This window comes from Haliotis asinina, chromosome 14 (genome assembly GCF_037392515.1).
Source record: "Haliotis asinina isolate JCU_RB_2024 chromosome 14, JCU_Hal_asi_v2, whole genome shotgun sequence".
NCBI lineage: Eukaryota > Metazoa > Mollusca > Gastropoda > Lepetellida > Haliotidae > Haliotis > Haliotis asinina.
In genome coordinates, this window is record NC_090293.1 from 6571666 (window position 1) to 6589789 (window position 18124).

The 18124-nt window shown below is 40.8% G+C and overlaps 1 protein-coding gene across 1 annotated transcript in view; it reads right to left on the bottom strand.

Annotated features, from left to right (window-relative positions):
- Positions 1–18124, bottom strand: part of LOC137261408 (uncharacterized) — a 47784-nt gene that overhangs the window by 28990 nt on the left and 670 nt on the right. The window contains exons 2-9 of the mRNA XM_067799153.1: positions 17365–17551; positions 16098–16151; positions 11364–11420; positions 8164–8436; positions 4747–7001; positions 3994–4329; positions 3571–3640; positions 1547–1686 (exon numbers count right to left, since the gene is read on the bottom strand). Coding sequence (XP_067655254.1) covers positions 1547–1686; positions 3571–3640; positions 3994–4329; positions 4747–7001; positions 8164–8436; positions 11364–11420; positions 16098–16151; positions 17365–17524 — 3345 coding nt within the window. The 5' untranslated portion in view covers positions 17525–17551. The remainder of the gene's footprint in view (positions 1–1546; positions 1687–3570; positions 3641–3993; positions 4330–4746; positions 7002–8163; positions 8437–11363; positions 11421–16097; positions 16152–17364; positions 17552–18124) is intronic.

The following is an 18124-nucleotide window of genomic DNA, read 5'->3' on the forward strand; positions in this document are numbered from 1 at the left end:
GACTGGAGACTACGGAGGAGGGAATTCTGGAACAGTACCAATAAAAAGCGATTGTAAAAGATGGGTACCCATACAGATCCCTTGAGTTCGTTTGATATAGACCTTGAGGGTCTTACCGACATCCAACAGGTGAGTGCTCATTGCAGAGGTCCCCGATGTAGAAGGTTGTGTAAGAGTAGAAAGTTTGATAGCTGCTCAAAAGCATGATCGATCTTTGGACATTAAGTATCTGGGAGGTGAATACTGACACGGTCTGGATGGAACACAGTCAGCACTGGGTATGCCGACATAGCATGTGAATTGCCAATCCTTCACCCAAATGTTACCATCACCAGAAATACAGTCTTCCATGTTAACAGCTGAATGGAAACAGCCAATAGATGTGAGAAAGTAAGACAGGACAGTCTTCAAGGTAGAAGTAATTCAGTGTAGGCACTATCAAACATGTGTGAACTGTGACAGTGACAGCAGAAAGAATGATGCTTTGGGCTTGGATGTTTACCTGGTTGACTCTGCATGCATGGCAGAGGGATAACCCCACGTGGTGAGGGGCTGTATAATGAATATAAATTACTTTTTTGTTTATTGTACAATATTTTATTAAAACATTGATACAACTGTCACATGACATTTTCGGTAGCAGAAAATCCATATATGTACCCCAAAGACAATCTCAATGAAAAGGAATGTTTAGCATCACTCATTTGAATACAGTCAGGCCGCTTTAATCCGGACATTTCTGTTTTTCAACAAGAACGTTCGGATAGTCAAACGTACGGACTACTAAAACTTCCCTTTGACATGGCAATACAAAAAACATACGAACGAATGCTTGACGAGATATTTCTTGTAGTGGGTCTTGAATGTTCTTATGATGCCAGCATCCATTGGCTGAATGTGCGATGTGGTATTTAGGCGATGACAAACGGCTTGATTTTGATTGATCCAGTGTCAGCCATTTTCTTGGTTGCCAGGGTGTGATTTGGTCAGAGTTTACAAAACAACCTGCTTTACGCCATTATGACTGACAAGTGTCACGTGCAGGTGATCTCATTTTGACACGATTAGTGTTTCATACAGCAAGTAAGCATGACAGGCATTACTCAAACTAACCAAAAGCGAGACCTACTAATTGCTCAAAATCACAAACTAACGACGTGTTCAACTGGGAAGTGTCACTTAACAATTACCACTGAGTGGGGCTCACGGTGTGAGGGTATTATCCGAACCTTTTTGATGTACCACCGGATTAATGAAGCAAAACTATGTGTAATTGGCTAATCTGTTACCGCTAATTAACGTCCGGATACAGAGAGTGAAGCACCGGATTAATGAATCAACAGGTAATGAGTTTACATAGTAAACAAGATTGGTTACAGCTAGTTATTGTTCGGATATCGCGGGAATCGGATTGTTGGGGTCCGGACTAACGCGGCCTGACTGTACTTGCAAAATAACACAATTTTGAAAAGTTTGCTAAAACAGTGAGAAAAAAACAATCATAGAGTATTCTTTGAAGATTAAAAGGATGCTAAGTGATTCTCACCTCGATTTCCTTGGAGAGGACGGGTTTTACTTGTTTTTCTATGCAAGCCTGACACAACAGGTGCCCCTCCCTACACTGGCTGAGGTCAGTGGTAGTTGACAGCCTACTGCATGACTCACATTGCAGGCGAAATACAGTGTCTGAAACACAATACATATACATCAGACACAGGCCCCCCTAAGTAATTGAAGGAATTACAGCAAATTTGAAGGAATTGCATCTCAAATGTAAACAAACGCAGCCCACTCGCGAAACAATTGCAGCGATATCGGTAATTTAGCGGTAATAACAGAAATACATCGGCCCTATCGGAAGCAATGTCGGTAATACTGGAAACACGATCGGCCATCTTCGGAGATTTTTCGGTCGCGAGCGGAAACTCACGCAGCAAAACATGGCTTCGTTGGAAGAAGCGCCCGTCTCGGTGAGATTTGTTTTTAGTTTCTACTATTACATTTTTATACTTATCCATCTTTGACCACCCGTGTTGAATGCGTTTAGGTATGAGGTGTTGTCGGGGCAAAAGCTTATGTTTTTAGGAAAAGATAGTCACTCTAGGAGAGTGTCACAAGTCATGCCCCTGTAGTTTGTTTACATCTGAACATCGAAGTCGTGCCGATGATTACGAACGTGCGCCAGATATAACATCATTTTTTTGTAAAATGTGTTTAAATTTGTCAATTGCACTTCGTAGCAAGAAAAATTATGGCTCATAAACTTCTTCATGGCGCACGTTCATGATGTTCGTAATCATCGGCACGACTTCGATGTTCAGATGTAAACAATCTCCAGGGGCATGACTTGTGACACTCTTCTGCAGTGACAATCTTTTCCTAAAAACATAAGCTATTGCCCCGACAACACCTCATACCTAAACGCATTCAACACGGGTGGTCAAAGATGGATAATTATGAAAATGTAATAGTAGGAACTAAAAACAAATCTCACCGAGACGGGCGCTTCTTCCAACGACGGAATGTTTTGCTGCGTGAGTTTCCGCTCGCGACCGAAAAATCTCCGAAGATGGTCGATCGTGTTTCCAGTATTACCGACATTGCTTCCGATAGGGCCGATGTGTTTCTGTTATTACCGCTAAACTACCGATATCGCTGCAATTGTTTCGCGAGTGGGCTGCGTTTGTTTACATTTGAGATGCAATTCCTTCAAATTTGCTGTAATTCCTTCAATTACTTAGGGGGGCCTGAGACAGGTGCCCCTCCAACCAGTGGCTGAGGTCAGTAGTAGTTGACAGGCTACTGCAGGAGAAACATAATACATATATACTGGACAGGTGCCCCTCCAACCAGTGACTGAGGTCAGTGGTAGTTGACAGTCTACTGCAATTGAAACACAGTGTCTGAAATATAAAACAAATATACACTGGGCAGGTAATCCTCTGCTGACCTCCAGACACTGGCTCAATGGTGATAGGATATAAACAGCAATAGAGGTTGGAATCATATATACATGATTAAATGATGACATAACAGATGCAGGTAACTACTCCTGACAAGCCATAGGTACGCTGTCAGCATCTTGTGAGTCTCCTTGGACGTGTTATTTCAAGTTTTCAGCATCCATTCTCTATAGTGTATGAACTGGATGGAGATTTGTACGTCACATAAAACTCTGCAATTTAGCAAGGTTCAGTCCAGGGACTTACTGATCCTTGACTTCTCTTCTCATGCCATTTTCATTAGGCCAACTTGTGTAAGTCTAACAAGAAGAAATGTCACAAAAAACTTTCACATGATGCTACCCTCTAACAGAAAAACACTCCAGTTCTCACTGGTCATGAGGCAATAGCTGCTGTACCGGAATATGAGTACATGCTTACTGACCATGTCTGACTTAGAGTGACTACAACCAGTTTCCAAACTGACACAAACTGAGACTGGAGATTCAGTGATGCTAAAACCTAAGCAGCTGACAACTTGACAGACCTCCTCTGATCTGAATCACTTAAGTCTAAGGGGGCTCCTTCTTCTATACTAGGCTCATTAGTTGTAACCAAGAATACATACCTGATTGACTTGTATCCCTTACTTCATCAAGATCTTTGTTGTTTCCCTTTGAATCTTTCCCATCAGTCATCTGGAAAAGCAGGATGCAGATTTAGGTCACACAAGTTTCCCAAACAGAAGTTTCTAAGTGGCTGGCCTGAGGACTGACAGCAAAGTAATTAAAACCTTTCCCCTTTCCAAAGATTATATTTGTTGACTTTGTGTAATTTCTGAATAAAGACTTCACATAATATTCCTAACTGAAAACAACTGGGGCATGATTGTTCCATTCTTCCAAGATGAAGCAATTCACTGTAGAGTTGTGTCCCTTGGACAATATGAGTTTTAATACTGATCTGTTATGCTTCTATTACTTATTTGTCAGTACCATAATAAACATCTCATTACTTTGGGTAAACCTTCATCTTAATATATATAACTTACAATTTTCATCTTTGGAGGGACTTCTGTCTCCATCAGCTCTTCATACTGACGTTTCCGTTGAAGACGTTCAAATTCTTTTTCCTCTTCTCCTATTTCTGACAAAACATCTGCGTATCTCTGTGATGACTTTATTTTTCCCAAGGTCCCTGGAATATTCACAGACTTGTGCTTCCCTCTTCCTTTCGACTTGCTCTTTGATTGGTCCTGGTCTCGTTGGTAGCCACCATCAGCCAGTGAAGAGCATAAACGTAGGAGGAAGTCGTCTGGGTGCTTGGCTTTCAAGGTCTTCAGGTTTGCCAAGGCCCAGTTCACTTCCACGTCGGGAAAGATGGAGATCTACAAACAAAAGTGCTACCATAGTTACTGGTGTCAAAAACAGGCATGAATTCTTGTAAGGATGTTGTAAGATCACAACTCAGTACCTACCGGTTTAGAAAGGAAACAGAATTCAGGTCACATGACAACAATTATTCAAAAATGAGAGGGAGACATTTATATCATAGTTCACCATTTTTTAGGGTAGTCTTTTTTTAAAAACATTTTAAAGATTCCTTGCACATAATATTTAGCACAGAAATATCAACAAATAAACTAGCTCTACAATGAATACGCAATATGTCCATGTCCCTTACAAAATAACACTCAGAAACATGAAGACAACTAGAATAGTTTGAAATTAAACAGAAATAATCATAGAATGGAAAAAGGAGCTATCTGTAAAAGTGTTGAGTATGACCAGGACTCTTATCTTACCACTTGCTGTAGTTCTGTGTCCAGTTCCTTTGACGCTGCATTTGCTGTTGAGGTAGGTGGTGTTGTTCTTGTTGCTTTTGTTACTGTAGGAACAGTTATCAATTGGGCATGAGACACTCTTGCTGAGGATTTGGTTAGTTGACTAGCTAGGCCTTTGGTATGTTTGGCCAGGACTGCAACAGGATTGCAAGGAGAAGCGGAGCTGATAGCTAAAGTGGCAGGACCCACCAGATGTTGGGACCCTTTTTTGCTTTTTAGTGCTTCAGGTCCGGTGCAGGCTGTAGCCATGTTAGGTCCTTTTGCAGCAGACACAGAATTGGGTAGTGATGGATTCAACACATTCCTAGGTAGTAAGACACTAAACAGGTTTGAGGCGACTGTGGTGCATTTTGTCACTGCAGTGCTGAACGACAAATTTGGAGGCACAAATGAAGTATGTGAAGATTGTCTCTCTTTAATTGATTCTGTGCTATCTTTTCCAGTAAGGAGTTTTCTAGCTTCTCCTATTATTTTCATAAAAGACAGCGCAGAACTCGATTGGGCATTATTTGTTGGATGTGCTTGAGAAGGATGTGAGCCAGAAGTGATTCTCCTGACTGCTGGTTTGTCAGTCTTTGTATTAGTGACACGCAAAGTTGAACCATCAACTAAATCAATTTTGTGCACTTTTAAAGATTTGATATACTGCTCTACCTTTTTCCGTCGGGCATGTTTCTGTTTTCGTATTTCCTTTTTCAGCTGCTCACAGGTTTCATGAATTTTTTTACAATACACAGGATCTGCCTTATTCTTGTCAGGCAAAAGTTCAAATTGTTTCCTCATATTTTTCATCCTGTGATATCTATGTTTTAACTCCTTATAATTCAAAGTGTCACTAGTTGTCACTGTCTTGCCAAAGAGAGCTGGCAGGACTGGACATGGGGCAGCTTTCTGTTTCCCAAGATATACAACATCTGGAGAACTTGATGAAACCTGAGCTATCTGAACAGCAATGCTCTGCCTGGACTTTGTCCCTGAAATAGCAGACATAGAAGCAGATGCAGATGTAGATGCAGATGTAGATGCAGAGGTAGACACTGATGCAGATGCACCTGCAGCCACAGTCACTGAAGTAGATGCAGACGCAGCAGCAGGCAGCTTCAGCTCACTGGAATCTTCCAGATCCTCGGACTCAGAGGAGCTGATGTAAAATTCGGATTCTGACTCTGAATCTAATGTGACACAAGATGGATGTTTACCACTAGACTCTGAAAATTCAGCAATTTTCTTCTGCCTGTTGACAATTTGTTTTTGATCATCCTGCTCCACTGTCAGGTTATCAGAGACCAAAACATGGTCACTTTGGTCCATGGTTTCTTTCACACCACAAGGCTGCTCCTTAGAGGTAGCAGGGCCTACAGCCTTTATCATTTCAGACGTGGTAGTAGTGGGTATATCAGTGACTTGTCTCATCTGACTGATCACAGAATCAGATGTCTGGAGTGTGTCTACAGATGCTGGTTCAGTCTTATCACCCACACCTTCTTCAGTGATGCTTGTGTCTGTATCATCCATGTCTGTCACACTAAGGTCAAGCTGGTCCATCGGCTTGAGCTCCGATTGACTAACCATTCGAGAGCTACTGAACCCCAAGTCAAACAACTGAGGTAGCCGCCTTGGCGACTCCAACTCAACAATATCAGAAATATCTATAACCCCAATTTCCTTCCTCCTTGGTGTTTCATTAATGTTAATAACGCTGTCAGACAAACTATCAACACTATCTGATATATTGATGATGCTATCGTTCTCAGAACTATCTTCAGCAGTGTTCATACTTTGGTGACTCGGGGCAGGGTTTGTATGTGAAGATGCAGCTCCTGCAGCTGAACCTTCTTCCGCAACATCCACAACATCCACAACATCTGCAACATCCACAACATCCATGTCTAATTTCTTTGCCCCATTGTTACACTCAGTACTATCGCCACTGGACTTGTCTACTGTTACTGGACCTTCATTGGACAGTGTGTCACAACCTCCAAACTCTGAATCCTGAGACCAACTGTCCCTAGACTTTGCCCCAGCAGTGGATGCAAGAGAAATTATTTCCAGGTCAGAATTGGAACATGCATCAGTTGTAGATGGCACAGGGGAGAATGGGATGTCAGAGTTGAAAATATCACTGCATGGTCCATCTCTGGAATCGGAGAGTTCAGAGAAGGTCGGCGTCAGTCTCCCATCAGTAGACGACTGAGTGGTCTCCCTTTCATCACCTGGGAAACAGCACATCTCAGACAACCAAATCCTGTTGATTACAAAGTCCCCATGCTTTGTATTTTGTTTCATGTTGGAAAATCTCGAATTAGCTATTTTCTGAGAAAAGGCCATTAATACTATCTAAAGGTGGTATAGAGGGCAAGTGAAGAAAGACTATCTCTCCAAATGCAACACAGCAGTTAAAATAGGCAATGAGTAGTGCATCAGAGCAGTAGGTTAAAAGCCATGGTTTGAAGACTATATAGGCAATGCGCTGATGAGGCTTAATTACACAGTAGCAAACATACACCAGCATTTCACAAAATGAATATTAGATTTAAATACTTTGTATATGAACAGATATTGCTTCACACGTCAATCACCAATATTTCATGGATAAGGTGGTCCGATCTGGTAATTTGGGTAAGGTATCCCAATTGCCCAGTTCAATGCTCATGATGTCAATCACTGTGTTGCCTGGCACAGACTTATCATTTGCATACAACCATGAAATATTGCTATCCATTCCATTAAACAAAACCATCTGCAAAACACTTAGTGAGTGAATGAGTTATACGCTGCTTTTAGCAACTTTCAAGCAATATCACGGTGGGTGACACCAGAAATAGGCTTCACACAATGTACCCATGTGGGGAATTGAACCCGGGTCTTCGGTATGATAAGCAAACACTTTAACCACTAGGCTGCCAAACCGCCCCAGTAAAACATGAACACGTTACACTGACTGACTGCATTTTACATTGCTTTTAACACTATTCTAGCACACACTGTACCCATGTGGGGAATCAAACCCAGGTCTTCAGGGTGGTGAGTATATGGTTTATTCACTAGGTTACCCCTCAGTTTTATGGTTCTCCACAGCTCTAGGCTATGACTGCAAAGTCATTTCCACAATGGTTTCGACTTGCTAACAATTCCTGACAATCAGCTATATACGCACTGTCAGAGCAGTAAATGTGAAGAATGATTGTACCAGACATTATAGCAGGGTGTAACAGGGCATGGAGCATCCCAAAGATTACGTCCTTAACATGCCGGATTCCTAAAAAATTTCGATTATGTGTATAGCCTTGGATAAAAAGGGCCCTGCTCAAATAAAGTTTGTTACAAATACTAAAACAATCTGAAAGTTCAACTTTATCGGAAGTGGTAGCATACCTGAGTTGGAGCTTCTGTTGGTTACATCTTCACCATCTTTGACATCCTTCCCATCTTTGCTTGGCCCACATTTTGCCAACCAGTCATTCATTAATGTCGCAGCATTACCTTCGCCAGGACCCATTTTCAGCCCAATCTTGCTGGAGTCGACCCTGCTGTCCAGGGACATGGAGGAGAGGCCATAGGAGCTTGAGCTCCTTGGGGACAGGGATACCTCGATATGGGTGTCCCGGTCAGTGCTGCTGGACTTGTCACTGGAGGTGGACGGTGAGCCTGGGGAACAGTCCATTGGAGGAACTGAGTGGGTTTAAACTACAAGCAATGTATGCTCATACTGTCATACATATTTGTGAGCATGTTACTTTTATGATAAAACTGACATTTCATACTTATCCTGACTCACGCTATATTGCTTATCTCCCTTCTTTGAATGGCAAAGCTGAAACTTGAATCCCTTTCAGTTCACTGAAGTGAACACACAATCTCTCACCCTGGAGTTGCCTCCCTTGCTTTCCAACCATGGCACCCACGTGACCATAAGGCATACTGTCCACACTCTTTCAGTATATCTGCCCACACTAAGGCTTTCAGGGAAGCCCGTAGTGGTGAGAGGGGACAGTTGGGAGGGCTTCAAATCATGAGTAAGGATATGTGGAAAACATCGGTTTTATTTTCATGCCATGGACAGCACTCTTTCAAACACAGGTACATCATCGTGAAGACTGGAAGTCTTCTAGATGTTCATGGTGTTTAATTACAAGAAAGAAACACCTTCTAAACATAGCAGATACAATGTCTATTTTCTGGGTAACTGACAGTATGGACAAATAAAACTGCATAAAATGTTTGGATCAGCTTGATCTAGTTTATCAACTTTCTTCAGTGTAGAAGAGTAACCCTTTCCTACACCATTATACAAACAACGTCTCCCAATGTCACTGTCACCATTTTCTTTGCAAATCAAACCTAGTATCCATAGCAACCATATGCAAACTGTTTGTGCCTGAATCCCACTTTGAGTAAATTTATTTAGAAAAGTTAAGGCAGTGTTAGGGTTCAAAGATACAGTTCTTTATGCATGTACTTTGCTTGACATTACTTTTAACAGAACTTTCACCTAAGCCACATCTACTATGTTAAAGCAGACACTGGTTAAAGCTTGATTCAAACAGTTGCTGGTACTAAAGTACTGTCAGAAATAGAAAAACCTGTTTCTCATCTGATACTCTGCATCCCTCAAATTTACACAACTGCAAAAAACTTAAGATAATTACACAATGGCATTTAGAAAGTGGACAAATATAACATATGTTATATTTGGGATTACACTTTTTAGTAATGTATAAATTCTAGTACTTTTTTAGTTGAGTCCCATCCAGGATTTGAACCCGCACCCTCAGAGTCAGGCACCTAATCGCCAGCACACAAAGTCAGCTGCCCAGCAACCACTTTGTACTCGACATGACTGGATATTATTTGTAAATTGTTATCATAAGCCTTGTATTTCCACAGTTTAATTCCCCTAGAGGATTATGATATCTTAGCTGATATCTCTATCTCACCTCTGAGGTGTCCATGTTTAACATCAGATTGAAACCTTGTGTGCAGCTAAGAGGTGACAACAGATATACTACCCATCAAAAGTTTAGACTCACTAGTGTATTTGTAGTAGATTTCTTCGACCAACTTTTCACTACTGAAATTGTCAAATTATACTGAACTGTTTAGATGTATCGTTTATACAGGTCTTGACGTAACGTAAAGCAAATTCGTAACACCGGTTCCCTCACTATCTTGAGTTCCATAGAGAGTGAAAGTTTTTCAAAAATGGTAAAACTTTCACAAAACTTCACATTGAAACACAGCTGCTGACATGCATGCAATTTTCATGTGCACTTCAGCAATTTGCAGCATGATCATTGTTTAGCAGCAGTGGAAGACTTAAAAATAACTCAACAATTTTCAAAGTTCATGTAGTTTTACTTGCATACCTTTGAATAAACGAAATATTCCAAAGTCACTATATCCCCCAACATGTCCCGATTTGACATAACATACGACACGATATAGACAACAGTCCTTATGTGACCACTGAACCACCATGTGGTTTAAATTGAAGTCCGTATTTGACTTCTAACAATTGTGCCCTGATTTGGCACTGACTGTGAGACAGTCACCGATAGCGTGGCTGCCCCAACGAAAACATATCTAAAACTATCCCTGCTCAGTGTCCATGTACACCGATGCAGGCGTCTGTGCGTGTTGCCTGTTTTTCACGAATCGCTGGCCACCGCGTGAGTGGTGCGTTCGTGCGAATGTTTTGGTTTCATTCGGACCTTCTGTCTAATCATCGTGCAATTCACCTTTATAAGGTTTGCAGTTGATTCCTTTGAGTTCGTGGCTAAATATATCCTTGAAGTGACCAAAGGTCGTGGAAGAAGTTTTAACCATTGATCAATGACATCAAGCCTTAGCACTCCTGCAAGATGGGAGATCACAACGAGATGTTGCTGGACGTCTTCGTGTATCCCAAAAGGCAATTTCCAACCTATGGATGCGGTTCCAGCAGTCAAACTCTGTCAAGGATCGACCAAGATCCGGTAGGCCAAAAGTGACGTCACAACAGGATGACAGGTACATTCATTTGATTGCTCTCAGGAGCAGACTAGTCACCGCCACTGCAGTCAATAATGCACCATGTATCTGTATCAACAACACAGCGCCGATTACGTCACCATGGACCAGCCGTTAGACCCCCTCTTACACCACGCCACCGTCAGTCTTGATTGAATTGGGCAAATGGGCATTTGCCATGGGATGCACGCAGATGGTCACGTGTTCTGTTCACGGATGCATCAAGATTCAACCTGCATTTCAATGATGGTCGAATCCCCGTTTACAGACGTCAAGGTGAACGCTTCACTGACGTTAACGTTGTTGAACATGATCGCTTTGGAGGAGGGTCAGTTATGGCGTGGGGCGGGATCACAATGAATGGCAGAACTGATTTAGTGGTGGTGGATGGTAATCTGACCAGCCAGAGGTACCAAGATGAAATTCTCATTCCAGTTGTCATTCCATTCCTGAGAAAGTTTCATAAGCCTTATCATTTTAGGGGAGGCTTTGAAAATGCTCTGGCACAAGAAAGCATAGGCATAGGGCACTGGAAAAAGGGGAGACTACTCATGAATAGGACTCACCATCTGCAGCCGTCTGCTCTTCCTCCCTGTACTCCGTTGGAGGCCTGGCCTTCTTCCCTGAAACATGACAGACAGAGTGAATGAGTGAGTTAACAGCTCTCATGGCAATATTTCAACAATGAAAGGGACACCATGAATGGCTTTCATTGTGTGCTGGAATGGCTACAGTCTAGATTTCCAATGTAATTGTAACATACCTTATCTTCCTCGGTGTTTCTCAAAACCAATCTAAGCAGTAGCAATATCAGTTGTAACATAGTCTGTTTAATTTTCTCCATTTTTTTTTTTTTGCCTGTTAGTCAAGATAATACCCAGATTTGAGCCTACCTGTGAAATAATACTAAAAGGTCACATGCAACCAAAAAATCAAACATAATTAAAACACAATTATCACTTATTCATGACATATAGTATACATTGTTGCTTGTAAAAAAAACCAAATAAACAAAATTATAAGCATACAATCGCGATTCAAAAGTGCAATATTTTGTACTTAAGCTCACTTCCCTCAAAACGAAGCCCTCGGGAGACCGAACCCAGTCATAGCGGGTGGGCGTGCACTCAAGGGTAACTAAGGCCTTTAATGGGCTGGTTCATTTGCTGATACGCTGAGGGCTCATTGTGTGTACAGATAGATGATCTGTTTGATCAGCATTTTAGAAGTATGGCAAGTCACAAGAAAGTAAGATTCTTTATGGATAACAACTTCTTTTATTGTACTTGATGCGTCTTTTAAGTATAGATTCATATACCGTTGTCAAACAAAATCATATATGCTAGAAGAAGCTCTCATCCATAAAGAATGTATATAGAGACGCTGGGTTTTGTAAATACACGTTCTCTGAATTTGTGTTTGATCAAATCAAAAATCATCCCAGTAGAGATTCTGAACTACTGCGTGGCTGGAAACTGTCATTCATCCAAGTACAAAGCAGGGCTTGAAACTGACAAGAATTTGCACCGGTTTCCGTCAGATCCAGTCATCCCAGAAAAATGGATGCAATTTGTTTGCGACCCACAGACATAAAAACATGTCATGTCCACAAGTATCACACGTGCCAAATTACAGAATGTGGCAGAGACAGGACGGATGCTGGTGAAGACATAGATCATGGGCAACCCTGATTCAGATACTTTTACAATAATTATCCACAGAGGCACCCACTCATTCCTGTCACGTAAAAGGAATTCAAATCTGGACATCTCTGAACAAAACTGAGCCACCCACACAAGAAGCATAGAATGGACATGAATGCAATAACTGTCTCAGGCACCAAATTCTGTAGTTTTATAATCAAGTAATAAATGTTCAGTAATGTCCATGTAATTCTCATCTGTAAACAAGTTTAAATAGAGACCATCTGTAAACAAGGTTAGATAAAGTCCCTCTATTAACAAGGTTAAACAGATATGATCTGTAAACAAGGTTAAATAAACAAACACAAAAATATTTTTAGTAATACTTTACAGTACATTTGGGTTCAAATGAGAATGATGATATAATATAATGATTAAATAACTGACAATTGGAGTAAGAGCACAACTGGGATAAACAGACTGTACAAAAGTAGATTAGTACACAGAGAAGAGCTGGTAATATCATCTAATACAAACAGTAACATTGACCTGAGTCAAGCTGCCAGCAGATCATATACCAAGACTATGTTAAGTTGCCGGAGGCATAAATACACAGACAATGGCAAGTTGTCCGAGTCTTACAGATCCAGAATATTGCAAGTTGCTTGAGGCTTGTAGACCCAGACTGTGGCAAGCTGCTAAAGGCTTAAGACCCCGACTGTGGCAGGCTGCTAAAGGCTTATAGACCCAGACTGTGGCAAGCTGCTAAAGGCTTAAGACCCAGACTGTGGCAAGCTGCTAAAGGCTTAAGACCCGGACTGTGGCAGGCTGCTAAAGGCTTGTAGACCCAGACTGTGGCAAGCTGCTAAAAGCTTAAGACCCGGACTGTGGCAGGCTGCTAAAGGCTTATAGACCCAGACTGTGGCAAGCTGCTAAAGGCTTAAGACCCGGACTGTGGCAAGCTGCTAAAGGCTTATAGACCCAGACTGTGGCAAGCTGCTAAAGGCTTGTACACCCGGACTGTGGCAGGCTGCTAAAGGCTTGTAGACCCAGACTGTGGCAAGCTGCTAAAGGCTTATAGACCCAAACTGTGGCAGGCTGCTAAAGGCTTATAGACCCAGACTGTGGCAAGCTGCTAAAGGCTTATAGACCCAGACTGTGGCAAGCTGCTAAAGGCTTATAGACCCAGACTGTGGCAAGCTGCTAAAGGCTTGTAGACCCAGACTGTGGCAAGCTGCTAAAGGCTTATAGACCCAGACTGTGGCAAGCTGCTAAAGGCTTATAGACCCAGACTGTACCCATTAATGCCGAGCACCAGACAAGGACCAACAAGTACTGCATTTAAAAATCTTTTGGTATGGCGTGGCAGGGTATGGAACCCACGACCTTCTGCTCCGTGGACAGCAGCTCTAACTACTACAGTAATGATATTGATGGAAGTGTCAAAATAATGCAGGCATTAGATCCATCTTCACCCATCTAGCACTGACAAACCAAGCAAATCATGGGGGCAGATCTGAGATTACAGGTTCCTGCTACACATAAGGGACACAACTCAGTAAGGTGTTCTGCCTCTCTCCATACAATTGTGCTACCTGTGCTCCTTGTAAAATTGCTAAAATGGAAAGTTATGAAGTCAAATTGGCAGTTTTTATCTACATGACAGACATGACATGTCCATCTGAAAGCTTCAACAGACCTTCTGCCTGCAAACAGTTCAACAAGGAGAACATGTCAACAAAAAAACAGTAACAGGAACAGTGCAACCGATGAACACCATGCAAACAGTTGTTGCTGCAGGACAAACCTTTACTGGCTGGAGGCATGGTCTTTTTTGACCGACCCCTTCTTAGTCCTTTCGTATCTGCATAATTAAAAAGGATAATAGGACACTCTCCATGATTTATAGTTGATAATTTCAAAAAACCAAAGATGGAAAAGAACCATTACGACACATTCAAAGATCTGTAATACAATCAACCGACAGCTTTTAAACAGTATGTCTCCACATCCAAAAATGATGAATTATGAGCAAAATACTTAAATGAAAGAAAAAAATTAATTGAAATCTCCAAGGACCCTGTTTCTGTATTGTTTCTCCACCTGAAACATCCATCTGTGCAGAGAAACAGATAGATCACTGAACAAGGAAGTGTATTGACTGTGAGTTGATAATTAGGAGACACCCTCGTATTGGAATACAATACTGTATCGTATCGCTACACCACAACTTAACAAATGTCCAGCATGACAAATAATGTAGCACAGGTTTCAGGTGTCACTTCTTAAAACTACCATTTTAAGCCACCTGTCACATAATCCTTACAGTTATTTAATCCTACACTCAGCAATACTCCAGCTGTAGCAGGGAGGAATGTCAATAATCGAGTCTAGGCCAGGCAATCTGGCGACTGATACTATTATTGAGTACACATATCAATGCTCTCAGGTAAATTGAAAATGAAATCAAGATAATGATGGAGTCTGGCCACTCAGTCCATTTCGTCATCTCTTAAGATCAGCATCACTTGATGGTGACCATTCATGGTCGACTCCCTACGGAGTTTTCAACACAGGTTTCATGTCAGAACTATTCTGATGCAAACCTGCTTTTCTGCTGTTGTCTCTTCTTGTCAGAGATCGTGTAATTCTTCTCTCGCATATCACATGCTTGCCTGAAAATTACCCATTAATATCTTTCAATATTATTTGAAAGAACATGTGTTCATACGGGTCATATACAGCAGATGAGGCTATCTTTTGAATGAAAACAATAACTACTGCTTTATGCCACATCTGTTTCTTATGAAGCCATGGTTAAAGATCATGAAAAAGAAAAAAAAGAATTTCATGGTTTCCATGATATATGGATATTCTGGGTTTTCTGCTACCATGGTAACTGGATGTATTTGCAACATCTGTGTTCACTATAACGATGGTTACTTAATTTGCAACCTAAAGGTCCACTGATAACATGGCTACCTGACTTTCTTTTTAAACTTCAAACTTTTCTTCAAGCTGGCCTCTGCCAACAAACATTTTGTCTGTGTCTAGTTCTACAGCCATTCAAAGCATAATAGTAACAAATAAAACTATTGTGACACATTTCATAAACATGACACACAGAGAATACAACTGACTACATGTAATGCAAATGACACACACAAAAAATGAATAAAAACTACATGTAGTATGCTTACATGTAATAATTAGGTCAGACCAATTTTATTTCTTGTTTTATGGATTTGGGGCCTCATAAAACCTAAAGGCAGGAGGGAAAAACAAAATTTTCTTGTAAGTTTACATTTTTGGTCAATAAAAACTTTAGGATTTTATTTTTGGAGCAGGGAAAATATATTTTTATTTTTTTTCCCATTCTTGAAAAAAATATGGCAGGCAGATCCATGAAACAAGAAATATAACTGGTCTGGCCTTATTATATAATACAGAAATGGTTACCATGGTCACATACTTTTTATCATAATATAACAATGAGTGAGTTTTATGCTGCACTCAGCAATATTCCAGCTTTTAAGACATGCATGGGTTGCTGAAGGCTTATTCTACCCTGGGCCATCATGGGTCTGTAATATAACAGGGATATGTCTACATATTATTTACAGGAACAAATTTTAGGCAGATAAGCACCTGGGTTACCTGAAACTGTGGCTTCCTGCTTGGCAACTTTTAATCTCTTTTCAGCAGCTTGTTCTGAAAGAGGAATTCATATTCTGCATGAGCCCCTACCCGTTACACAGGCCCTCATGTCACTGTGAGGATTAAAAATTTTTTTAATAAAGAAATACAAAAATTTTGAGATGAGCCCCCCCCTCAGACTTGAAACGCTTCACAGTGCACTATATTGAGACAAGGCCGGACACTTTGGTGTAGAGCATATGTACTGTCACACTTGCATTTGATAAGTACTTAAAGATCAGGAAAGAAATATGGAAACACAAGCTGAAAACTACAGAATTAAAAAAAGTAAGGGAGCAAGCACACCACTAGAAAAAATCAAAGTATACAAGAAAAAGTAATACATATATATCCATACAGATGAATCATTTTCAAAGAAATAGAATAAACTGTCACATTTTCCCTGAATTTCTCTTCATCATGTTGCCTCCTTGGCTTCATGATTTGCATTTTATCAACCTTGTAAGTCCAAATATCCCCTACTTTCATTTACTGTTAGACATTTTTAAGCTCAGTATTCACAGCATTGTAACACAACAAACTTTATCACATATCTTGAATGGCATCTTGAATTGTTAAGAGGAACAATTTCATGGCACAACAATGTCTTTATTGCAGTAGATGTGACATATATAAACATATTCCTCTTCATCAGACCAACTTCTAAATGCCACTCAAATAAGTTATTTGTATAATTATTAGTGCAAAGAACTCAAATTCAGATGAGACATGGCTGTAATTTTGCATAAATTTTGCAATCACTATCTGCTGCTCTGCACTGCATAAATAATACGGACAAATTGTAAGGAAAGAGCATGTCATCTACAGTCATGGTGCAGCAATGAAAACACCTATTCAGGTCCGACATAGAATTGTGAGGAGCACAGTAGTGTAGTGGTTAGCAGGCTGGCCTATCACTCCAAAAGTCCAGGCTCAAATCCCAGTGGGGACACCAAAATTTGTGACCTGGTCTCATACTGTGTTGTGTCCTTGGGCAAAGCATTTCATCCACATTGCACTCACTCCACCCAGCTCTTGAAAATGGGTACCTGAGAAATGGATGTATGGACCTATGCGGTCAAGCGGAACACTTAGTAGCAGCTTTGAAAGTACAATTTCCATCAGGGTTATAAAGTAATGCAAGGGAACAGCATTGCATTAGATCCTTGATGCACAAATTAGCATCATCATTATTATCATTATTATTATTAACAGGAACATTTCTAACCTCCTTCTAGGATCTGGTTGACACATCGGACAACAAGCATGTCTTCTGTCAGAGATCCCCCATCCTTCTCCAGTGCCATGATGTCAGACAGCAAGTCTTCACAGTGGTTTGGAAAGATGGCTTTCAGCCTGGCCAGAGCTTTGTCCTTGACCTCAGTCATGTCTGAAATCTGTTTTCAAACATTCATCTGGAAAAGAACTTTTTTAAATCATATATCTGGACAAGAGCTTCTGCATTTTGAATGGGATGAGTTTCATATAAGAGAGAGCTGTGTTGAACACTGCTATAAACAGCATTCAAGTTTAATACTAAACCAAAGAAGGTGAGGTTTTGTGAATATTTATCGGGATATTTTGTTGTAGTGATGACTGAGTATATTTAAATAGTTACAATATCAGTAGAATTATGATCATTGACTATTTTTGTTAAATATATTACTGCATGTCTTGAGGGAAGAAAACCCAAGGTGATGGTATGGATCGGACAAGCCAAAAGATAAAATCAGGGAGAACTAAGGAATGAGAGTGAGGTTGTAACTGATTAAAATAACACATCATTTAGCTCCACAAATGTCAAAACATTTTCATGGGCAGCAATTGTCGATACAGAGCATCCTGGGGTACTTCATGCTGTTTTGAAAGGGGAACGATTCATGGGCATCTGCCACCCTGACATGTGTGGGAACAATATACAAGCACAATTTCCATTAAATTCCTTGACTTTTGACAAGAACAAGAGAAGAAGGTTTTGTCTATGGTGA